The sequence below is a fragment of the Cryptotermes secundus genome, unplaced genomic scaffold, assembly GCF_002891405.2.
Source record: "Cryptotermes secundus unplaced genomic scaffold, Csec_1.0 scaffold1777, whole genome shotgun sequence".
Taxonomy (NCBI): Eukaryota; Metazoa; Arthropoda; class Insecta; order Blattodea; family Kalotermitidae; genus Cryptotermes; species Cryptotermes secundus.
Window position 1 is genome coordinate 301,275 of NW_019724777.1, and position 24,552 is coordinate 325,826.

At 37.7% G+C, this 24,552-nt stretch overlaps 3 protein-coding genes across 5 annotated transcripts in view; 1 reads left to right on the forward strand and 2 right to left on the reverse strand.

The window, feature by feature from the left end:
- The window catches only part of LOC111863064 (dipeptidyl peptidase 3), a 25,950-nt gene extending 13,991 nt beyond the window's left edge, over positions 1 to 11,959 (reverse strand). The window contains exons 1-4 of one of the 2 annotated variants that reach the window (XM_023849029.1): positions 11,319 to 11,423; positions 11,030 to 11,166; positions 3,822 to 3,981; positions 3,623 to 3,742 (exon numbers count right to left, since the gene is read on the reverse strand). In XM_023849029.1, coding sequence (XP_023704797.1) covers positions 3,623 to 3,742; positions 3,822 to 3,981; positions 11,030 to 11,166; positions 11,319 to 11,408 — 507 coding nt within the window. In that variant the 5' untranslated portion in view covers positions 11,409 to 11,423. Of the gene's footprint in view, positions 1 to 3,622; positions 3,743 to 3,821; positions 3,982 to 11,029; positions 11,167 to 11,318; positions 11,424 to 11,866 lie in introns of those variants that run through there. The other variant, XM_023849030.2, reaches the window with a different exon arrangement.
- A 75-nt stretch (positions 11,960 to 12,034) lies between these two features.
- LOC111863065 lies at positions 12,035 to 13,992 on the forward strand. Its single transcript, XM_023849031.2, has 2 exons — positions 12,035 to 12,213; positions 12,420 to 13,992. The coding sequence occupies exon 2, from the start codon at positions 12,449 to 12,451 to the stop codon at positions 13,388 to 13,390; it is 942 nt and encodes a 313-aa protein (XP_023704799.1). The 5' UTR covers positions 12,035 to 12,213; positions 12,420 to 12,448; the 3' UTR covers positions 13,391 to 13,992.
- Positions 13,993 to 15,129: 1,137 nt separating this feature from the next.
- The window catches only part of LOC111863095 (DNA repair protein RAD51 homolog B), a 13,520-nt gene continuing 4,097 nt past the window's right edge, over positions 15,130 to 24,552 (reverse strand). The window contains exons 2-9 of one of the 2 annotated variants that reach the window (XM_023849122.2): positions 23,464 to 23,560; positions 22,954 to 23,091; positions 21,670 to 21,879; positions 18,118 to 18,326; positions 17,915 to 18,044; positions 17,353 to 17,474; positions 15,769 to 15,896; positions 15,131 to 15,663 (exon numbers count right to left, since the gene is read on the reverse strand). In XM_023849122.2, the coding sequence (XP_023704890.1) occupies positions 15,773 to 15,896; positions 17,353 to 17,474; positions 17,915 to 18,044; positions 18,118 to 18,326; positions 21,670 to 21,879; positions 22,954 to 23,091; positions 23,464 to 23,553 (1,023 nt within the window). In that variant the 5' untranslated portion in view covers positions 23,554 to 23,560 and the 3' untranslated portion in view covers positions 15,131 to 15,663; positions 15,769 to 15,772. Of the gene's footprint in view, positions 15,897 to 17,352; positions 17,475 to 17,914; positions 18,045 to 18,117; positions 18,327 to 21,669; positions 21,880 to 22,953; positions 23,092 to 23,463; positions 23,561 to 24,552 lie in introns of both variants that reach the window. The other variant, XM_023849121.2, reaches the window with a different exon arrangement.

The window sequence follows — 24,552 nt, forward strand, 5'->3', positions numbered from 1 at the left end:
CATATTATAAGGTAAGGTTATAAAACCACCATTTAAGATCATTTTAGTGAAAGTTTCATGTTCCTATCTCATAGAATTTAAGAACAATGATGAATAAATAATTTTCGAGCAAAATTTAAATGGCCGGCTGAATATATTACCGCAGGAGCCGCGGCCGCGGAATTTAAATGACCACGTCAAAGGGTTAAATGTGGAGTAGCAACAAAAATCAAGCAGCACTAAAACACTATACCACACCCTCTTCCATTCCAAATGCTCCTTCCTTACTGTCTTTGCTCTACCATATATTATTCCAGTTACGTTCCAACACTGACATAATGTCATTACTTTCTAGAGAAATATACAGAAGTTAATTATTGTCTATTGGTGGCAGAAAATATAATAGGCAGACAGTTCACTTGACTGCTGGCAAGGTGTGTGTGCCCATTTGTAGCAAATGTACCCCTCACAGAAATATGCTGATCTCAACTATGAGAATGCTGCTTCAGAAACTCAGTAACGTGAAGTGAGTAAAAAGAAACTGTGAATGCCAATATGTATGCAAGTTCATGACATCTGAATGCGAGATAGGTATCGCCACTCCTCTTCCAAACATGCAGATAACAACAAGTATTTTCAACAACATATAAAAAAAAAGGTGTAAAAGTGGGTGAGATGACTTTGACAAAGAAGTTTTCAGGAGAACGGTTCATAATTCCTACCCAGTGAGAAAGAGAAGATGACACTGAAGGACGTCCACATTAAAATGCATAAAGTGGTGTATTCTGAATGAGCATGTCCTCCTCTACAAAGAAAATATTCAGAAAAATGTACCTGAGGCACATCTCATATTAAACAACTGCTACTGTTCTGCACTTCATCACAATTACAGTTATCTCAGAAGGTGTAAACTATAAACCAGATGTTCTGTCAAGATTCCCATGTACATAAAAATATTTTTGATTTTTAGTTGCACTTGTATAATATTTATGCTTCAATTTTGTAAACATTTATAAACGTTGTTTCTCAGTTGTAAAAAACATTTCTGTTAACCAAAAAGTTACCATTGAACAGCACAACATCTGGTCTTTCAGAGCGAAGTACCTATGTGATGTCAAAGTGTATAGACAATGTAGACCAACTGCATATACAGTTCGCCCACTACACACATATGTAGACTGATGGGTTGGAACAGGACTGAAGGCTTCCATTTCAAAAGGACATCTCATTACCATCCATGTACTTAATAATAACAAAACTTACACAAGTCCATTGCTAAAACCAAAGTTCTCCAACTGTAATAAAATGCTTTTCAGGTGGAGAGTGTGCTTTTATATAGAATTCTTTGCTCACATTTCAGTAGGGTTAAGATGGGTTCAAGTATTTTGTTGTGCATTTACTCTTAAGTCAAAATATTTACACTGGGTGAATAAACTCAATATTAAAAACACTTAAAAAGATCTTTCTCAATTTAAATTTACTGCTTTTAGAAACTGATTTCTTTTGCCAATTAGCACTTTACGAAAGTCACTCCTACCATTTACAGTCCATTCTGTAGTCTCTGGCTGCGTGGTACCTCTCAGAATAAGGGATAACACACAGTGCAGGTTGTCCCAGACAGACTGGACAGAGGAACAAACCCTGCTTCCTCTTACTGTTCTCTTCCCCATGCACTTGCACTGAGATGATCTCATAGAGCAAACACATCATTAAGGATGGTGACATGTATTTTCAAATGAAGTGCCATTCACTCAGCCAAACCAACCATCAGAATTTCTTCTCCTCTTATCAGACCCTGGTCTACTGAAATTTTCCAGAAGTCCCTTAATCACTGCCTGGCAATATGTACTGACAGATATTCTCTTCCTTGTAGGCATGATGCCCATGTTAGGTGGGTCCCTTGTCACCATGGCATGGCATTTCCTCAGGTTGGACGAGACACCCTCCAGGTATGAAAGGTAGCTGCGAATATATTGAATAAGCAGTCATGGACAGCCAACAAGGGGTGGTCCTCCAGCTTGGGGGTTGGGCTAAAAACTTATCACTGTGAAAAATAAGCCTGTTACGAAAGATCACAAGAAGCCTCGGATCTGAATAGATTCCTTGGATAAACAACATAAGTGAAAGAAAATGAATATCAGATTTAGTATTTGGAGTGTCAGAGTGTGTGTATAGGGCAGGTTCGCTCACGGCAGTGGCAGAAGAAATCCACCCCTCTCACTCTCCACTTCTCCTACACTCAATAACATAAAAACACAACACACCAGACAACAAAAGTATTAAAGATGAGCAGCGACACACACACAGGGAGCCTGCACAGAGTATTATTTATTATTATTATTGGAGGGGGTGGGTTTCCCCATGCACCGCGACCAGTTTGATCTATTGTGCGCCCCCCTATAATCTTCTACCAGCCTCTATACTCTACTGGTATTGGTGCTTACCATCAGTCCCTACTCAGCCAGCGAGGTCGGCCTCTACTGGATCAGAGGTATCTCAATGCTTCCCCCATCTACCAGGGGCGTTAGAGACTACTGTTGGGCGGGAAATGTCCTTAATTTAGCTCAGTGGGCTCCTTTGGAGACACGAGGTTTTTTTACGTGCCATAAAGCTACGACATGGGACCCACGGCTTAAAGTCCCTCCCAGAGGACTTGTTCCCTGAATTTTTCCGCCCTCAAAAATTCCACGATCTCTGCCGGGTTTGAACCCGCGTACCTTGAGTCATGAGGTGGGAACGTTACCCCTAGACTACGGAGGCCGCTCTGCACAGAGTAAGTACACACAACAGTTTAAAACATATAAGAATAACGTAGGAACATAGGATAGTAATACGAATATTTGTGTATTACAGATAATACATGAACAGTGCAGAAAAAAAGAAATAGCTGCTGCAACACATGTAGACAAGAGGTGTCCCTGGTATTTAAAACTTTAAATTTTAGAAATTGTAAGTTTTAAACTGTAATTCTAAAATGAAATTGATGAGTGTGTGTTGATGAGATTTTAAAACAAAACTGACAGGCTGATGTTTTAGATTTTGGACTGTGTGCAGTGTGACAGCTACATAGTGAAAAATACACCTGATGATGGCCAATTACGGCTAAAACATGTAGTGTAGAGGAAGAAAAGACAAAGATCTACAACCAAATAAATTGTTGCATTCACAACGGCATTTCTATTATTACATATATGAATGGGGATAATTTGAACAATATAAGATGTGAAGCCAGCAGGCATTTCAAGAATAAAATGAGAGAATATCTGAAAGACAAAATTGATGAGCTTGCAATGAACAGTAAGAACAAGAACAATACAGACCTGTACAGAGGAATAAATGACTTTAATGGGGTTACCAACATAGAAGTAATTTAGTGAAGGATGAGAATGGTGACCTGCTTGATGATTTCCATAGCATTTTGAATAGGTGGAAGAAGTACTACTTTCAGTTACTGAATGCATATAGGGTCAGTGATGTTAGGCAGATAGAACTACATACAGATGAGCCAACAGTATCTGATCCTGGCCCTGATACAGTCAGCATCGAGACTATACTGTATCACATCACATGAGAACGTGAAGCTCAACTACTTAACAGAGAAGATAGAAGGATGACTGGTTGCCATTGCATGTTCATCACTTACTTGGAACTCATCAGGTGTGACTCCCTGGTCCCCCAGTGCAGCCTTCTTCAGCTCAGAAAGAGGCTGAAGAGAGAATAGTTTGTGTAGCAACACAAACACAAGTGGGGCCTCTGGTGAGGTCTGCAAAATGAAAAGTCTGTCAACTGGCAGTCCTAGGCACATCAAGCTAACAAAATGGCCCTCATGCTTCAGAACCCACCTGCACAAGAATGATGAGGCTGCCATTCCATGAAGCCCGACTCAAGTAGTGTGCATACAACTTCTCTCTGGGAGTCAGACATTTGAAAGCAGTTGTGCAGTCAAGCTCCACTACTGGCTGCTCATTTGGGAGAACAAAGTGTTCAGCATCAGTCATTGTGCTGCAACAGAACAACAGAAACAAACTGGTACTACACCTCACATGAGTCCCATCTGACAGCACACATGGGCATCCCTTAACTGAAGTGACCTGACCTACACAAATTTCACATGGACTAGTTAGGACTACAAACTAATGAAACTGAACCTTAAACAAAAAATACAAAAGAGTAACAAAAATTTTGTGTTAAGCAACCACTGTTGCCACATTGGGGGAGGGGGCATTCCACTGCAAGACTATTCCCAAGAAAACTAAAGCTTCCTGTCTTCATGGCATAATGCCTAATTACAATACATTATTTAGACAATAAGCACATGTGTACCTGTGAATCCATTAAGTGGCATTATACATCAACTACCGATATTAGAAAGATAATCAAATCTTTATAAAGACCAAATCCTCACATGGACATGACAAAATTTCCACTAGAATCTTAGAACCAAGTATACCATATATAACTTCACCACTTACTTTTATTCAATTGTTTACTGGAATTCGTCGTGACACAACAACATAACGGTCAAGGTCAACATTACCTTAGCTCACTTAAATATGGTGTACCTCAAGGTTCTGTTTTGGGACCCCTTTTATTCCTATTATTTATAAATGATCTGCCCTGAGTTATACATAATGCAGAGGTAGTACTATGTGCTGATGATACAAATATATTTATTACTGGAAAAAATATTTTATCATTAAATGAAAAAATTCAAAATGTAAGGAATAAATTAGAAAAATGGTTTTATGAAAAAAGTTTAATACTAAACATGGATAAGTCAAAGGTATTATTTTTTCGGGGAAGTAGATCTATTCCAAGTATCAGACCCCTCTTTTATATAAATAATGAGGTGGTTTGTTCAGTGGATGTAAAATTTTTGGGTATTTGCATTACTGAAGATTTAAGTTGGGCAGCCCACACCCAATATGTGTGTCAAAAACTTAGCAAGACTATCTATTTGATAAAATCCCTACAGGACTCAGTGAGCCAAACTGTTTTAAGAAGTGTGTATCTTGCAAAATTTGAGCCTGTGTTGAAATACGGTATTATTTTTTGGGGTGGGGTGCAAAAGGACTCTGTAACTCTATTTAAACTGCAGAAAAAATGTGTAAGGGTGACAAAAGGTGTTAAAAATAGAGTTTCCTGTAGAAATTTGTGTTGTGAATTAAAGATTTTAACTGTTACTTATATATTTTTGAGATCCTATGTTTTACAATAAAAAATAAGATATATACCACCCAGTATTCTGATGTTCATGGCTATAACACTATTCATAAACACAATTTGTATGTACAATTTTGTAATACTGAGCGTAGCAAGAGAGGGGTGATTAGTATGGGAACCAAAATATTTAATGGCCTTCCAACTGAATTAAAGAATGTAATAAACTTCAATGTTTTTAAGAAGAAACTTAAGAATTATTTGTTGTGTAATATCTTCTATTCTCTTCAAGAATTTTTTTAATAATTGTTGACATGGACTGCTTGTTGATGATCTGTCTGTATATTTTTATGCCTTTTTTGGAGTATTTATTATTATTAATTGCTGACGTAAACTGCTTGATAATATATCTGTCTATATGTTTAAAATATTTATTCTTATGTCTCTTTTTGGAGTATTTATTATTCTTAAATTAAGCTAAAAATGTGGTTTGAAATGTGTTGCTGTATTACAGTGATGAATCACTGTGTGAATGTTATATTATTTTTGATGTGAGGTTGTTGATATTTGACATGTCCAATTGTAATTCTCTACAGCTATGGATGAAGTAAATAATAATAATAATAATAATAATGGCTTTAAAAGCTGAAACATGTAGCTAAGGTAATGCTGACCTTGACCCTTATGTTGTGTTAAGGATGGATTCCAATAAGGAACTGTATACAATAGATACAACAGGATGCACAAAATGAAAACTTACTTATATTTGTACTCAGTCCCTTGGCCAGGGAATTTTTCTGGATAGACTGAAGTTTGTTACTGTCAAGCCAATTTTAAAAAACGGTAATAAATATGAACTATCTAACTATAGGCCTATATCATTATTGTTAACCTTTTCCAAAGTATTCAGGAGGGTTATATATAATAGACCGTATTAACATACTGACAGCAATTATGTTAGATAATAATCAGTATGGCTTTAGGTCCAATTCATCTACAGAAAAAGCATCCTTCAAATTAATTGAGGAAATATTAAAAGCTATGAATAATAAACAATTTGTTGGAGGAATATTTTGTGATTTATATTAAGAAATTTGACTGTCAGCCATGACACAAAAAATGGAGTTTTATGGAATCACTGGTAACTTTGATGCCTTAATTAAATCTTACTTTAAAGGCAGAAACCAAAGAGTAAATCTTGGTGCAAATAATTCTATAAATAACTTGTCTAGTGGGGCAGAAGTAAAATTTGGAGTCCCCTAAGGTTGAATTCTTGGCCCACTTTTTTCTTTTGTATATAAATGATAAAACTCAGGTATCAATTAATGGGGCAAACATTTTTCTATATGCAGATGATACAAGTATAATTGTGACTAATCCGAAATAGGACTATAAATTAACTATGACCATTATACTTTACGAGGTTAATACATAGTTTAGAATCAATCTGTTAAAACTAAATGCTAATAAAACCCATATTTTTCGGTTTATAACAATGAGCCATGATGACTACAGTATGCATAACAATATTAGTCATAATTTGCCAGCTAATTCTAAGTGTATTAAATTCTTGGGCTTAAATACTGATAATAAGCTATCTTGGAAAAATCACATTAACTACCTTGTTACTAAGTCAAGTTTGTCATGTATTATTATGAGAACCATTAAACCTATGTCATCAAAAAGCCTGAGAATGATCAATTTTGCCTATATACATTCTATTATGACACATGGAATTATCTTTTGGGGTAATTCTTCTTATACCACAAAACTTTTTAGGATCCAAAAGAACATTATAAGGATCATAATGGGCTTAAAGTAAAAAGATTCATGTATAGATTCTTTTAAGAAAATGAAAATTTTGCCCTCATGCTCTCAATATATACATATATACAGTGGAACCTCACTTAATGAACACCTCTCATAACGAGTAATTCGCATAATGAGCAAAACAAATTGTAAAAAAATGACTTGCTTAATGAGCAACAATTCGCATAACGAATGACGAGAGGGGAAGTCCCGGATTGTGCGCTTGCTACATCAGTCTGTGTTTAGCACTCATCCTGCTAGCAACTTAGTGTCACTTGTGATCACACATTTTTCCAAACTTGTTCTCAGACATTTTATTTATGATTTTTTTCTATGCAAAGTTTAATAACCCATGCAAAAATGTCACTGAAGAAAAAGCCGCAAAAAGACAGCAATGAGAGAATAAAAATAACTGTAGAAATGAAACGTAAGATCATTGAAAAGTGAGAACAAGGTGTGAGCGTGGCTGATCTAGCACGCACATACAATCGGTCCACATAAACGATTTGCACGAGTTGGAGTTGCATTGTGTTTCACAGCAAGAAGTTCTGGAGGAGGAGGTAACAGCAAAGCAACAATCTTCTGACGCAATAAGAGAAATGCTGAAAGCATGGGAAACTGTTGCATCGTACACTGCGAAGCACTACCCTAATAAGGCAGTGGCTATGCGCGCTACAAATTTATTTAATGATAATGCTGTGCGCATTTTCACCAAATTTTGAAGCGTCGGCAAAAACAAATGTCTCTAGACAGCTTTCTAGTAAAAAAAGAATTACATATGTATCATAAGTAATAAACTAATTATTTCGATTTTTTTTCTGCAAATCGAATTCACATTCCAGGTTGGTTCATTCTGCATAAAAGAAAAGATGAAGATGATTCACGCTCCTTAACAACGTATATATAATTTTCTACGTTATATATACAATTTTTTGAGTATTTTTTTTTGGCATGGAACACGTTATCGTATTTTACATTAATTTATACGGGAAAAACTGTTTTGCTTAACGAGTGTTTCACATTACGAGTAAGATTCTGGAATAAATTATGCTCGTTAAGCGAGGTTCACCTGTATATTCTTTGACTCAATATACCGCAAATAACATACATCTGCTTACAAGAAATACTGAGGTCCATAATATTGATACCAGACAAAATGTTAACCTATCTCCCCCCCCCCACAAGTACTTCATTTAGTAAAGTTCAGAAGTTATACCTATTCAGATATAAAGATTTATAACCACTTAGCTAGGGAACTTGGACAGTTATCCAATGATAAAATATCCTTTGGGTTTCCCAAAGAAATTTTTATATGCAAACTCTTTTTATTTGGTGAATGAGTATTTTAATTACAAATGTAAACTCATTTGAGTGTATTGATATTGTATAATACAGGATTATGTTTAATATATATCTTCTAATGTTTTACAATGTATTTATTATACACATATATTATGTACTACATATGTGCTGTTGACTAATGCGTTGCTGCACTATGTATTTAAGCTGTCATGACAGTAACCACATCCACAGAATGTAATTTCTCAATGGATCTATGGTGAACTAATAAATGATGATGATGAATTAGTTAAGCACAGGGGCAACTTTACCATTTTTTTTTTACATCCAGTTTATACTTCACCACATACAGGGTGTCCCAGGAGGAATGGACCAAACTTCGGGAGGGTGTTCCTCATGTTAAAGTATGCCGATACAACCCAAAACACCTATGTCCAAAGTTCAACGGTTACGGAGATAATGGCCAGAGAAGTGTCAAACTTTGACCGGTGTTACACACTTGTTGATTATAAAATACATATTAAAACTGGCAGGAATATGTGGATTCTGTAATGTTAATAATGTACGTAACATCAAACTAACTTGTGAGTGACGGAAAGCCATAAAATTGAAGTACGAAATACTCGCTCGCCATGTCATAATTGTCCTTAGGTTTCCAAGCACTATACATGACACATGACTGGCGAGCGATGACGTAATATGGCTGCGCTATAACCCGACCACATAACTGTAAACGTACATTCACAGGAAATCTCTTTTGGAATTTCGTTTCCATTATCTCATGTGGATTATTATGGAACCACGTATGCACATTTCGTAAATTATTTACACCATCCAGGGTAAAAGACGCCTCATCACTGAATAAAATGACGCTTAACAGTTCGGGATGAACTTTTTATCCAGTGGCACAAATCCATACGCTGTGCATGGTCGCCTGGTTCCAGATGTTGTACCATTTGATCATGGTAAGAATAACTCTTCATGATGTAAAGTTTGCCACACCTGAATACGTGATACGCCGATGCGAGAGGCGATTCTACGAGTGATAGACGCGGACTTCACTGAACAATATCAAGAATGTGCTCTCGTGTGTCTATCATTCGTACATCCTGCCTTTCAGAGTGCACAGAAACACTTGCAAGAGAACCAGTATCACGCAATGTCTGGTGAATTCGCGTAAATACACTTCGAGATGGAATCCTTCGATCGGGAAAACGCCTTTGGTATTCTTCAACAGCAGCACGTGCATTGCGACCGCAAAATCCACACACAAAATGCATATCACAATATTCCACGTGTGAAAACACAAGAGGCATTTCAGCAACTCATCACACAACTAATTTACCACCCATTCACGACCCCGCCGCAACGTAATCTGTGTAGGCTCTGGTAGGTTGCGCATGAGATCACGGCTAGTGTGACATCACCACACTCAAGTACAAACAGATAACAGTCACAGCTGACTGTCCACAGTGCGTGGACCTGCAAGAAGACCACACTTTTCTCGGGCCATTATCTCCGTAACCGTTCAACTTTGGACATAGGTGTTTTGGGTTATATCGGCATACTTTAACATAAGGAACACCCTCCCGAAGTTTGGTCCATTCCTCCTGGGACACCCTGTATATCACCTATTACTAAGTGTCCCTGTAACCTGAATCAGAACCTTATACATAGACTTGTCTTCCCAGTAAACAACCATGTCAGTTCTGCTTGAATTATCTGTGTTAGGGCTGGTAACATTACAAAACTCAATGATAGATCAAAACAGTGACTGTAAATAAACTCAGCTGGAAAATATAGATATATATGGCCACCCACTAGTGATGCTGTACCCCAAGTACTGATGTTTATTTCTTAAAAAAGATAATTAGCCACGCCAAAGAATCTATCCTGTACCAGGGTTTCTTCATTAGGAATGCAACACATAACACACTTCACTGTTGAGGGTAGCCACCCAAAAAGATCAAGGACCATTTCTTCTTTGCTTGAAACTGTATGATCATAGCTGAGAAAAATATCTCACTGTAAAGACATGGGGTCCAATTAGCATGATCTGTTACTTCACTTCACTTCACTTCATTAGCACTTCAGAACTTGCTGTCTCCACCTTCATGGTAGATGAGAAAAACTGAGTGGTAAATGATGAGATTTGAGCTTCATGGCAGTGAAGATTAAGATTTTGGTCTCCTGGGTTATGAAACTGTATACACTTTCATAGGTGGTGATGAAAGCACAGTTTTATAAACCAGAAAACATAATCTGAAATAGTACAATAACAAATAACTACATCGGGCACAGTCCTTCTTGAGAATTTAATAGTGAGTTAGCTGATCAAGATATTCCAGGTCTTTCATAGAATTTCAAGGTACACTGTAAGTAATCACAGAAGCCCACCACAATGATAATTATAGATTCATATTACTTTTACAGGAACACATCAGAAGTTTCTTCAAAATGGCACCAGTCTTTCAAATGTACTCACTGCATGACTTGCCGTTTAATTCCTTCCACATATAAAATATACTTGGTATCACAAGTTCCATATCCATGGTTTTCATACCGAGTTAGGATCTATATAACATGAATAAATACGGATGATGGTGATGGTGATGATGGTGACCTGTTTGGTTCTACTTAAATGAAATGCTCATTTAACCATACATTACAATATCCCCAGAGTAACATAAACATCCTCAGAAGTTTCATTTCACCACCTGCCGAAATCTTGAATGCATGCATCAAATTTCAATTTTAAGAGATTAAACTTATTAGAACGTACCATCGCGTATGCTGTGGCAGTATGAGAAAACATGTTGGTATAATGTGCGTTTTCGGCAAATGACACTGATAAGTTGAAGTTCGTGAAATAGTGGTATTCCCAAAATTAGAATATCTCACTTCAAGATACCTTCTACTCTGTGAAAAATAGAAATGTAAACATCGATTAAAATAGTTGGCACGCATTCTACAAGATCGCACCGTAAATGAAACGAACGTCATTTCATTACGAAACGCTACAACCAGTATGTTCAAATAAATAGCTGAAGGCATCAAAAAGTAATCATCACCGTATTCCCGCTCAAGGCCTCCAAACGCTCGGAAAATTGGTTCCATCTATCGGAAATTTCATATAATTTGGATATTTCATCTAAAGACATAACATTTCATAATACAAACGACTTGTTTAATCAAATCAGAAGATGGACCGTGCTAGTGGAAGTATTAATTCCTAAATGATCTTGTGACACCTCGTTCTTAATACGTGTCGCCTTTTCGTTATGAAAATTCTTTACATCAACGCAACTAAATGGCGTCACTTCAAAAGAGACTGTAGTCATTGCATTTGCCTGAAATTTATCTAAACGTTTAACAATTCAGTTCATAACTATTTTCAAAACAGACTGGGTGTCCATTATAAGGGCCAATTAGTTAATAATGTTTGGGAAAATAATAATGAGTGTTATTTGAGTATCATTAATAAATACTCTGTGGGAAAAATGCAAGCCTTTCTGTGTTAAAGGAGATGACATATATCGTAACCACAGCGGTTTAGATAAAGTATATCGTTTCTACGTGCAAATACGCCCACGCGACTACAATTATAACACATGCTTACCTAGCCTACTTTCTGCCGTTCCTGCCTTCTAATATTCCGAAATTCTTCTAGAAATCGTCAGGATTACCAACAACATATTCTGTACTTTCATGAATATCAATTTGGTCACACTGTATCGGATGAAAAAAAAAAACGATAATGAAACAATGAGCAATGAAAACGTCATTAGAACGATTAGAATGTGTCGAATGTATAATGCCAGTCATGGTGTGCAGAAAGAAGTACTGTGTGGTTGAATAAAGTTATTAGTGGATATATATAATATGGCCTAACCTGGACAGTGCCAATTATATACATTTATCGTGTAAAGTTAGGCACTTTATATTGATATATAAACCCAAGTGATGGTATGCCCAGTTTGCAGTAGTATAATCAAATAACCATTACCCGCATTTTGAGATTTCACAAAACTATTTGTAATTTAATGTATAAAAACCAATGTGCTTTGAAGAGTTGCTTACATAAACACAAACACACAAGTATTTTAAGTACAAGTCTACTTGCCTTTAAAGATGACTGTTTTTTATACACACTTGATTCTTCTGATTTTCAGAACACAAAACGTGTGGATGAAACAAAGGGATGTCATACAAACCATATCAGATGAATAAGAGCGAGGTTTCACTGTTGGAACATGTGAATGCAGTAATTAACTTGCTGAACAGTTTCGTGGTAAAAGATAACATCTCCAAAGATGTCCTTCGACGATTGGATTACTTATACAGCAGGCTGGGTGACTTCCTTGTTCAAGAATTATGTAATAATAATGAATCAAACGATTCACATTCATGGCAGCAAGCAGGGGCAGAATTACCGATTTCAAAATGTGAAGAATTGGCAGCATCCTTACCAAGCAACCTGCCTGAAGATACACCAGGTATGGAGATTTTCAGGGATGTGCAGTATGTGTGTTGTCTGTGCAAAGACTGTATCGACATACATGACTTTGACTACAAACTGTCTGTGGATTTGCATAATCAAACTGGTGTACACCAACAAGTGCTCAAACTGCAGAAAATGAAAGCAGCACAGACAGCGATGCTGGAAACTGTGAGACCCACAGAGATAAATTGGAAACACATGTCACCAACCACTGCAAGAAGTTCCATTGTGGTCTGTACATGTCAAGAGAATGCAGACAAACATGTAACAGGGAATTCCAATGAGAGAGGGCTAACTGAGCACAGAGAGGCTGAGTGTGAAATGGTGGTTACTGGTAATGGAGTGTTCTATTGTCATGTGTGCAGTGTGCCTGTAGGAAGCAGCAGCAATGCAATTCAGCACAAACGGGGCAAACCCCACCAGCAGAAACTGTTAGCAAGGCAGCTTACACTATCAGCAGAAGACAAGCTCTGGTCAAAGATTAGTGAAAGATGGAAAGGTCACCGGAAATACTTTGAGAGTCTTGGGGATGCTGTTATGAAGTGTAAAGTATGCATGGTCACTGTTCCCAAGACTGAAGTCAACGTGTTGAGCCACATTCATGGCAAGAAGCATTTACAAATTTTGTCAGACAGTATGTGAGGATTGTAGGGGTGTGAATCCTGGAATGTGGTCGAAAAAAAAATGCATTTCTTTTTTCTCAGCTTTCCATTTGCCCATGGAGGAATTGCCTCAGTTCTTCTGGGTTTTCAAACATGTGCTTGGATGTGAACATGTTCAACAGATTGTTAGGGAATGGAATTACACACAACACACCCCAAACAGCAATGCTACTGACATAGTGCAGAATAGTCCACATTATGGGAAAACTTAAATGTGGAAAATATCTAGAGAACTTCTGTGTTTTATGCATGACAACAGCTCAGTTTCACATCCAGGGATCTGTTCCCAGGTTTCCCATTGTACTTAAACAGTTGAAACCAATCATATGCACCACCCTGTCATCTGAGAATTGTGTGACTTGTTGCATCTTGACATACATACCCATTGCAGTGCCTTATGAAATAACATTCCATATTTCTATATTATATTACACAAGTGTCTCACCTTTCTGTAATATTGTATGCTACGCACCCTTACCAAGTTTTCATAGCATGTAAGATTGTGTAATAGTTTTATGTAAATGATGATTATTATGAGTTAAAATGACAGAAAATAAATGGCCTTAAATATTTTCTCATCTATATCTCAAGATTTCATTTCCATTTGGGGAATGTTTTGTCTTATTACTGTCTGGTATCTTAGTAACACAAATATTAAAATCCACAAAACAATATTACATCCTGTTTTGTATGGGTGTGATAGTCTTTCAACCTGAATACACACTGAGTGTGCTGAATACAATATTTGGACCTAAGAGAGAGGGAAAATGAAAGGGGGCTGGAGAAAGCTACAGTTAAAAGCTTCATAATTTGCACTTATCACCAGACATTAGGATAAAATCAAGGAGGATGAGGTAGGTGAGGCATTTAGCATGCAAAGGAGAGGTAAACACAAAATTATGTTCGGAAAGTCTGCACAAAAGGGATCACTTTTAGAGACCAAGGCGAAGAGAGTGTAATATTACAAGATGTTCTGGGAAGAAGTAATCACATACTTTCGTTTGATATAACACAGACTGCATACAAAATGGCATGTCCAACAATTCTTTTGTTGTGTATTTGTTGCTGCATTAACATTTTTACCAAGCCATTGCCTAGCAATGATAGGGAGATAGACTGATGGAAGGGATGAAGTATGCTGCTGAAATGGGCTCAGGTGCCATGATAACATACCAAGTTTCATAATGATTGGTTCAGGATTCAAAAGTTAACAGCAGGGTGGACACAGACAGCATGGTGATATCGTAAGCATAATTTTGTATTCTCAAAATAAGGAAAGTAGGCTTAAAATGGGTCTTGTTGGACAATGTGGACTGAATCCACCTGGCGGAGGGCAAAGACCAATGATGAGCTCTGTGACTGCAGCAGTGAACCACTAGGTTTCATAAAGGGCAGGAGATTTCCTGACCGGCAGAAAGACTGTCATCTTTTCAAGTGCTGTTCACCAGGAAGTCAGCTGTGCTTATAAATCTTGGTACAAGTATTAAAATGACTATCATGAAGAATGGGAGGAAAGTAAATAACAGCATTCTGCAGTCTATCTCAAGAGACTTGATGCAATAGAAAATAGCAAGGATGTCTGTCTGTCGCCTGCACACTTCATGCAACAGAGCATGTCCTCATATGTGGAGAATTATAGGGCATGAAGTATGAGGCTCAGAACTTTGGTTCTACTTTCACTTCATTAAATTACTGTATGTGCATGTGGGGAGTGGATATTGTATTGTTAAAATGAATTCAACATTTCATAGCAATATAAAGGAATAAACCTGGTAAAGGAAATACATAATTTTGGGTGAGAAAAAGGAGCAAGTCCACACTACACTTTTATTTACAAGAACTAAACATGTGCACTCAGTGATATAGCAACTGCAGCTATGCATGCTGCCGCTGCCAACAGCAGACACAGCACTGGGAGGGTTTTATCATTGTTTCATGGGACACAGAACTAGCTAAACAAGATACTACCATTTCTGAAAAATCTCACTGTCACTAAGAATATCACCAAAGCACTAAGTATAATACTTAGTTCCAAGTTGTGGTTTCTGGAATTAATTATCACACTTGTATAAAATAAGGACTGAGAATTTAAACATATGAGCAGATCTATAGATTTGGAATGCATTTCTTTGCTGGCTGGCTGCCCTGTTGGGACTGAACAAGGCCCAGGCAGTTTGTGGAGCGCAGTCCTATTCCTGGTGCTCAATGACAACATTCTTCATGCACACTAACAGTCACCTGTCAGTCACTGATCTGTGGGCAAAAAAGAGCTCACAGTAATTTCAGTGACACTGCTATTTCTGAAGCTTGCTGAGAGACAACCATGTTGGCTACACAAAGCCCACATATCAGGACTACCTGTTTACTCCTTAGCATCACCAATTCCATCTGCATTGATGGCAAATATGGCTTCTGTTTCTGGCAAGCAAGGTGAGTCATAGATTTTACAAATGCGAGTTTCACCACGCCCCTTCCTCAAGTACAGCCTGTGAACATTGTTAATAGTGGTTAACATCTGTGGGTCATTCCATGTCAAATCAACACAGGACATAACCCAACCACCTCAAAAACGAATGATCTTTTGCGAGACTTTGGTCCCAATGGAAATAAGTATTACTGCCAAATATTATTGTTTTATGCTCACTAGATTATGATAGATAACCAAAGATGCAACAAAAAAAAATTCGTTTTTTGGGCACAGGTTATCTTAGAAAAAGAGGCATCACTTCTGCCCTCAGACAGAGCTTGTTTTATTTGAATTGCAAAGCAAATAAGATGTTCTTTCCAGTGGCCTGTTACACCAGTATGTTCAGCACAACTGTGTTTTGAAGGTCTTCAAACCTGACATTTGACCTCATATTTTTCAAAAGGTGATATTTTATTTTTGGGGGGGTAAGGGAAATTATTGTGTCCATGTAACCATTATTTAAAACATCTGCAAATATTAAGTTTGAGGTGCAGTGAGAGTGTTTTTTTTAAGCATTTTACTGTGAAGAGTCATTTCATTTGTGCTAAATGGTGTTATCAGCTGAAAACTGTCAGTGCTCTTAAACAGTTAAGATTTGTAATTTTGTGAAGATCTTATATAGAGAAGCCTCAGACCTATTATAATTTCTGTAGTACATTTACAGAGCTATAAACTTCATAAGAGTTTGAAAACAGCATTATATCTTGAATAGACTGAGTTAAACATTGCATGTACCTGGACTTGCACTGAAAGTAACAGGAAACCCTACTCTGTACATTTAGCAATGTAGTGCCAATAAGGTGACTCTCTGAAGGCAATTATATAGAAAGTTAGGAAACACGAACACAAAGCAATGGAACAGTGGTGAACACAGGGAGATCAGGACTGGCACTGAATAAAAGAATTCTGTACCACTGCATTAGCTAAGAGCACATGTGAATGAGGGGCAGGAGACATCTACGTGCACCACCCCTTCTCTCCTGGACCTCCCTAGTAAACCAGTGGGCCACATTGATTACACTAGCACCCTAATATTCTTAAAGTTATAACATGTATAAACCATGGTTGCAAGGCAAAAAGAGATGAGTGAGTCACACTACTAGGCAGTACAGATGTGTGCAATTAGCACAGAGAGAAACAGGCATGAAACAGTGCATCCTGTGGATTGAGAAAAGTTAGTTCCATACAAAGGAGAGAGAAGATGCAAGTGGCACTGTGGTGAAATAGCAATGGACAATAACCAACTGGCATCAAGGCATCTACTGATGGTGAGAAAATAACCATTTCTAATAATGATAAATGTTACAGTATGTATGCAACAGGCAATAAAGCTCTGAACATAGTGAATACAGAATTACAACAATGAACTGCAGTTGCCAGGGCCTTCTCTTGTGTTGAGGGCTGTTATGGAAAATGTGAGAAAAAGCTTGAACCTTTTAAGGCAATTAATTACAACATGCAAGATGGTTCCCTACCTTGTGGTCGAAGAGTGGGCCATGATGTTGCCCCCAGTAGGCTTCTTGGGATCTGCAGCAAACAGGGAGGCACCATCAACTTGTGCCACAACCTGGTTTGTGATCACCACAGCCACTCCAAACTGAAAATGATGAAAATAACTAGAGCCAACTGTTTTGAAAACTCAACATCAGTGGCATGAATGCCTGCCATTTGATATAAACCACATTTGCTTGAAGCACACAGCTGGGTTGGAATCAATCACAGTGCTCATTCCTGATTTGAATCTCTTATGCTACATTTGGTTAACTTCATGTAGCTTGGGCGGATCCAAACTGTATTACCATGAAGACAGCTGATCAAATGTAGTTATGTGTGTGTGTGTGTGTGTATATATGAACATACAACTGCTTTCAAAGCATGTTATGAAATAATTCTTCTCCTTCTATTTTTAATTTATTCGTTACTGTTGCTCCCAATTACTGAATCTCTGAACCATTTAAAACAAGATCCCTTCGTAGATTTTGGTTTCATATTTAGCTCCATTTTAGTGAATTTTATCTTTTGTGGCAAGTTTTTTACCTCATCTGCTAATCGCAGCAACATACGAAGGAAACGTGCCAGGTGTGTTTGTCTAGAAGCTAGCTCTCCCCGTCCAGAGTAATCGGTTCTGTAAAGACTCATTGCGCTGTCCACTATCAGCAGAGCATACCTGTCACAGATACAACAGTTACCACCACACAAATGACCTCTTTCAAACCAAATTTCCAAGTCATACTGCTCACCTGGACTCTACCATCATGGCAGATGCCACTACAAGAAGCTGCGTCTGGTGGTCTGTATTGTATGCTCTTGCATAAGCCACATTGTCCAGCACATCATTCCCTGATAATTTGTAGCGCTCTGCAACCGCCAGAAGTCGCTCTGGCCGGAATGTTCCCTCTGTATCAATGTAGAGGCATTTCCCCTCACCACCATTCTGGTCTATGGGGAGCTGTAGGAGGCAATGTTATCAGTGACTGTTGAGAGTCTAAGACCTCAGTTTAAGATTGAGCACTATGAGGTCACACTGCTCATTTGCAACGATCAATCAAAAGGCATGATACCTTGTAAACCTCCATTTTTATCTAAATATTAAGACATTCCTTCCACAAAAAATATGTTCAAATATGACATATAGAGCAAAACCACTGGCATCCAAGTCTACTGCATAACTCTCATTATTCAGATAATTTGCAAAAAACAGTAAACAGACACTAATTTGGTTTTCATTTCCTGTCATGTGCTATGCAGAAACACCTGGCAATACATTTGTCACTACACCTGTCATTTCAAGTCCCAAGAATGCATAAAGAAAATAAAGATAAAGATGGAAAAAACAGGTTACAAAAGACATCATGCAGATGGATGAACTTTGGAAGGGTAACAATTTGAGGAGCAGTCTTGGGGAAAGCAGAGGGACACAGAGGTTGGTTACTACATGAACCACATAAAGTGGAATTGTCTAAAGAAGAAGAAGGAAGAAATTCCGAGTATACTTTCTATGGCAATAAAGGTTTTATGGGCAGACATCTTGTAAAACAATGGCACTAAGGCATTCACTGACTTGACAAAACTACATTGACAATTTGTCTCTCATGCGCATGTGCACATACAAAATCCATGCAAAGATAGATGCTGCATATGTGTACACAACCACATGTAGAAACAGATGACATAGAAAAACCACATATTCCTATTCAGGGTGGTACAAAATGTGTAAATCCATCAAAATTTCAAAACCAGTCTTTCAGCTATCACAGTACTGTCTTACGTATAGTACAGTCCATATTCACACAACTTTTGCACTTGCACAATTCATGCACCCAATTTTTTATTGTGAAATTAAGAAAAAAATATCCTTGAATATATCACGCATTTCTTTTTAGTCTATAGCAAATTTACAATATTCCACTTGCATACTGATTATCAGGGCCTGGATTTTGATGACCTGAAAATATTTAAAAAATTACCTATAAAATGACTGAAAAATTACCTAAAATATGACCCAAAAATGTAATATGCAGGGCCTGGCTTTTGATGACCTGAAAATATTAAAAAAAATGACCTATAAAGTGACCGAAAAAATCCAGAAAAATGAACTAAAGGAGAAAAGAAAGAATATTTCACTTCCATGTTATTCATATTTCAGAAAACATATGAAGAAAAATTCCCTAAAATGGCCAAAAATGACAAGAAATACCCTTAAAAGTCCAAAAAATTACCAAAATATTACCCCCAAAATGAAAAAATGACCTTAAACCTAAAAATGTCAAAAAATTACCTAAAAAATTTACATATCTGTAACCAGCAGCTCATATCCGAGATTTATATATTTAAGAGCATCGCATAGGATACAAGGAAAAAAAGATGACATGTCATCAAAATCCGGGCCCTGCTGATTATGCATATATAGCTGAAGTGTCTTACATGCATCAGGTTTCTCCACAGTTTGAGCAACCCAGGAATTTGCAAACTTTATCCATGGTACCTGCTACAATATGCACCTACTGTGTATTCAGCATTCATATTCAGTGTTAGCATCTGTAGACTAAGAGCAAAACTGTAGCAAAGTGTGCAAGTGATATTTCATGATATTCCATGATGAATAAAGTGAAATAATGAAGATATGTGGAAGATATTGAATTAAATGTAATAGAATGCACCTCACGGTAATGTAGTTCTTTGAGATACTATGCTACAAGCTGGAAAGTCACTGGTTCAATTCCTGATGAGATCACTGGATTTTCAATTGACCTGATCCTTCTAGTCGCACTATGGTCCTAGTGTTCACTGACCCTCTAACAGAACTGAGTACCAGGAATCTTCCTGATGGTAAAAGACAGCTGGCGAAGGCTGACAACTTCACCGCCATCTGTGAGCTAACTCTCTTGAAACTGTGGAAGCCTTGATGTCTCAAAGCCCTATGCACCTCCACAGCCTGTTATGGGGATAGATTTACCTTTATTTTTTAGAATGCACACAAAAACATGTCAGCAGAGTGGCTGGTCATGAATTTACTGTGTCAGAATTTGATGTGTGCCACAGGAGAAAGCACAAAGATGATCTATGAAGCACCAATTAATCCAGGAGAGTATTTGAGGGCCGAAAAGTGGAAAATTCCCTGAGCACACGTTAGGGGTTTGCACAATAATGGTGCAAGTGTCTCACACAAAATGTATTCCAAAACACATGAGATAGCAATGAGGCAGGGTATCACTCACTCACGGAGCTGAGCCCTTCTTGAGAAGCTGTCAATTGTGCAGCGACTCAACTACTTCCCAGCATTTTATGGAACCCTAGGGTTCATTACAATGTTCATGAGAGCCCTCCACTGGTCCCTATCCTGAGCCAGATCAGTCCACACCATCCCATCCTATGTCTCTAAGATCCATTTTTACATTACCCACCCACTTATGTCTTGGTCTTGCCACAAATATTCTCTTCTCCCTTATTTGTGTTTCATGCCCTACCCCAGCTCATCCTCCTTGACTTGATCATTTTAATTATACTTGAAGAAGAGTACAAGTTATGAAGCTCCTCATTATGCAGTTTTCTCCAACCTCTTTTCATTTCATTGCTCTTCAGTCCAAAAATTCTGCTCAATAACCTGTTCTCAAACACTCTCAGACTATGTTCCTCCCTTAATGTCAGAGTCCAAGTTTCACAACCATACAGAACCACAGGCAGAATTATAGTTTTGTGTGTTCTAATTTTTGTTTTTGGATAGCAGACGAGAAGACAAAAAAGGTTATGGACTGAATGGTAGGAAGCATTACCTGAGTTCAATATCGTCTTAATTTCCTCCTGATTCAGGTTTTGATTTCTTATAGTTGTTCCCAAATATTGAACTGTGCCACATTTTCAAAACATCTGTTGCCTAATATGCTATTCAACAGGAACCAACCTAGGCAGCCTAAACCCCTGAATATGAAATATGAATACATACCTCGTTCACTTTGATGTTCATTTAGTCCAGATGAAGATTTACTGCTGCAAAGCCAGTCACACATCACATATTTTTAAGTATGCAATACAAAAAGTAATTCCTTTCAAATAAAAGTCGATCTTAATGAGACCTACTTTTAATTATTTTGCCTAATGAACAATTTTTGAGAACAAATTAACCGAACTTCATGTAATGTAGAGGTTGTACTCGACAATGTGAACTGGTATTATGTGTACCAGATAAATTTCAGTGTACGAAACTCTGCCAAGCATTTTCAAAAACAAAATGTAGACAAACTGACAGACTGTGTGTTTGCTTCACGCACTCTGTATAAAAATGGCAGCCACACCTGACAAGTCACTGCAAGGGTGTGGCAGAGCTGTGTTTTCCCTGTGCGAAATTCGCCAAATATCTCTGTGATGGACCCTGTTTCAATACCCCCACCCAGCAGTCGATCCAACTCTTGGGAGCCTGTTGTCAGCTGTATTATCTCGGAACGTTTCTGATGAAATTCTGTGGCAGTTGTGAAGCCCATTGGAACAAGTTTTGAGGCTTCGGTCTGGAAGTTAAAACAGATTACGCTTTGATCATTAGTGGCCCTGTTCACTGTAACCAGTAATGAAGTAGCATATCACCATCCAACATGTTAACTTTCATCACTACACTGGAAAGCTACGAGGATAGTCCAAAAAGTAAAGACCGTTTGTGCATACCAAATACTAGCTGACTTTGCCTGGGATATTTTTTTCCCATCTTCCTTACAGTCCAGACCTGGCTGCAAGTGATTATTGCTTGTCCACACACTTTGAGCAGTTTTGGGCAGAACATGCAAGGGTAGTAATGAGGAAGTGAAGACTGTTCAAGGCTGGTTCAATGGACTGGCGGCAGATTTCTATGATGCAGGAATACAGAAAACTCATCACACAATATGACAAGTGCTTGAATCTTCAATGGGATTATGTAGAAAAATATTTAAGGTCTACAGTAATGATGTAAATTAAAATCTTTCTAATTCATTTATTTATGTGATTAATCACCAAACAGTCTTTACTTTCTGGACAACCTACACATGACTAACCACATAAACATTAATTTTCTTCAAAACACTGTAGCTGAGACAACACTGTTCTACACAAACAAATAAATATAGCATATGAATGAATTTTCTGTTATGGGAATGACATGAACTTCTCTACAGCCTAGTGCAGTGTCTGTAATTGCCTGCTACTCCTGGTTCCATGCTTTGCAATAAAGAAAGACAACACTGTCTGAGAGAGCATGTCTGTCACAAATGGAAGCATCAGCAGTGATCTGGCAACACTCAGAATTTGTTTGTGAGCAGTATTAACTAACGTAAGAGAACTTTACTGAAGGAAACAGAGAAGGGTTGTTATTGCTTATTTAACAGTGCTGTGTTAAATGCAACTGATAAGTACAGGCTACATGAAGGGCCTAGATCCAGGCTGGCCCCTCTTTAGCATGGAGTGTAACACTTGGGGTAGGCACGAGGGAAATGAGCTTCACAAAACAAATAAAATACAAATCAAAATTATTTCCTTCCATAATAATTCTCAGGCAGGGCCATGTCTGTGCTATGTCCCAACATACCCTGCTGGATGGCAATGAAACATACCAGGAACTTATCTGCCTTAACTTCGCTTATCCCTTTGATTGCTAGAAGTTCTTTCTTCGGTGCAAAAGCCACTGCCTCAACTGTGTGGTAGCCGGCATCCTTCAGTTTCTTTATATCAGCAGCACTGATTCCCTGCGACTGTAACAAATAACAGTCTGAAGCTACACGAACTTGGGCAAAACTGCCAACCTCACACCATGGGATCTGTGCAGAACTTTCTTCTAGTGTTGGCTTCACTAAGATACCATGCAATACATGGAGGAATTACCAGGGCAGTAGCCCAACCAACAGTTTTGCCCTAACAATAAACTGGCTCCAGACTCTACCCAGACTCCCATCCAGGGGCTGAAGAATGAATCTGAGCACTTGCCAAGGTTAAGAATATGTGGAGCAATACCTCCATGCATGCAGTAATATCTACAAACAAAGACGATTGTAGACTTTGTTTTTCACACATCCATGAACTTCAAGAACACAACAAATTCTTCAGAAGAGTACACATCAACACACCTGGAGTTTAGTTATCAGCTGAGGTCCAAATTCATCCTGATCTTCTTCATGTTGGTCCTGTGAGGAAGTTGCTGCTGCAGTCATGGGCATGGTTTTGCTGAAACACAGAACTGAATCATGGCAACAAAAGTGCTAACACAACAATAGGAAACGTCTGACTTCTAGTTCTCTTTTGTCATAGTACTATTTCCTCAACATAGGAAATTCATGGTAAAAATTCTGGACCATACAAACAGGAGACAAATTACAGGCTTCATGCTTAACAAGCAAGATGGTACTAGAAGCATATACTACTCCGTGGCCTGTAGTCCGCAAGCGAACTATGGTGATCATATTTAACACAATTCAAAAGTGATACAATGAATTATTTCATTACAGAAACAATCATGACCACCATGCTGGCCAGCAATGAACATGTTTTTCTACTTGTGCAACTTATTACTAGTTAGAACTTGCATAAAAATACACTAAGGCCCAAACTTATTGGGTTAATTTACTCTTTTCCACAAAAGCTGAAGTCCAACAGTGTTTAATGTGATATATTTCTTGGCATATAGGTTCCTTGCAATAGACAATTAAAGCTAAACAAACAGTGCTTATAGAAACAACATGTGAAGAAAATGAAAATTTACTCAGTATGTAGTGGAATGATTAGGCGCAGAGTTATGAAAATTGTATGGAAAGCAATTTCAATTTTAACACAAAAACACAGCACAAGTATATGTACAATAAAAATGCATCATAACATACCACCTTATAATATATAAACCAGTTCTATTGACCACACAAGTCAAAAGTGCCTCAACTGTTTCTACACATAAAAACAAACAGTACTTGTGCATCTATGTATCTATGGATTTGTGTAGCCCAAACACACAGAAGTCAGAGACTTTCCATACCAGTACTTACTACAAATAAAAGTAAAACATAAATACATAATTATTTCTAATTAGTTACGAAGCACATTAGGATGGGATGGATTGGATTCATCTGGCTCAGGATATGAATTGAATTGAATTTGTAAGATTTGAGGCTTTCACGGCGGTGACTATGAAGAAAGCAGTCTTCTGGGATTTGGCGCCGTGTATA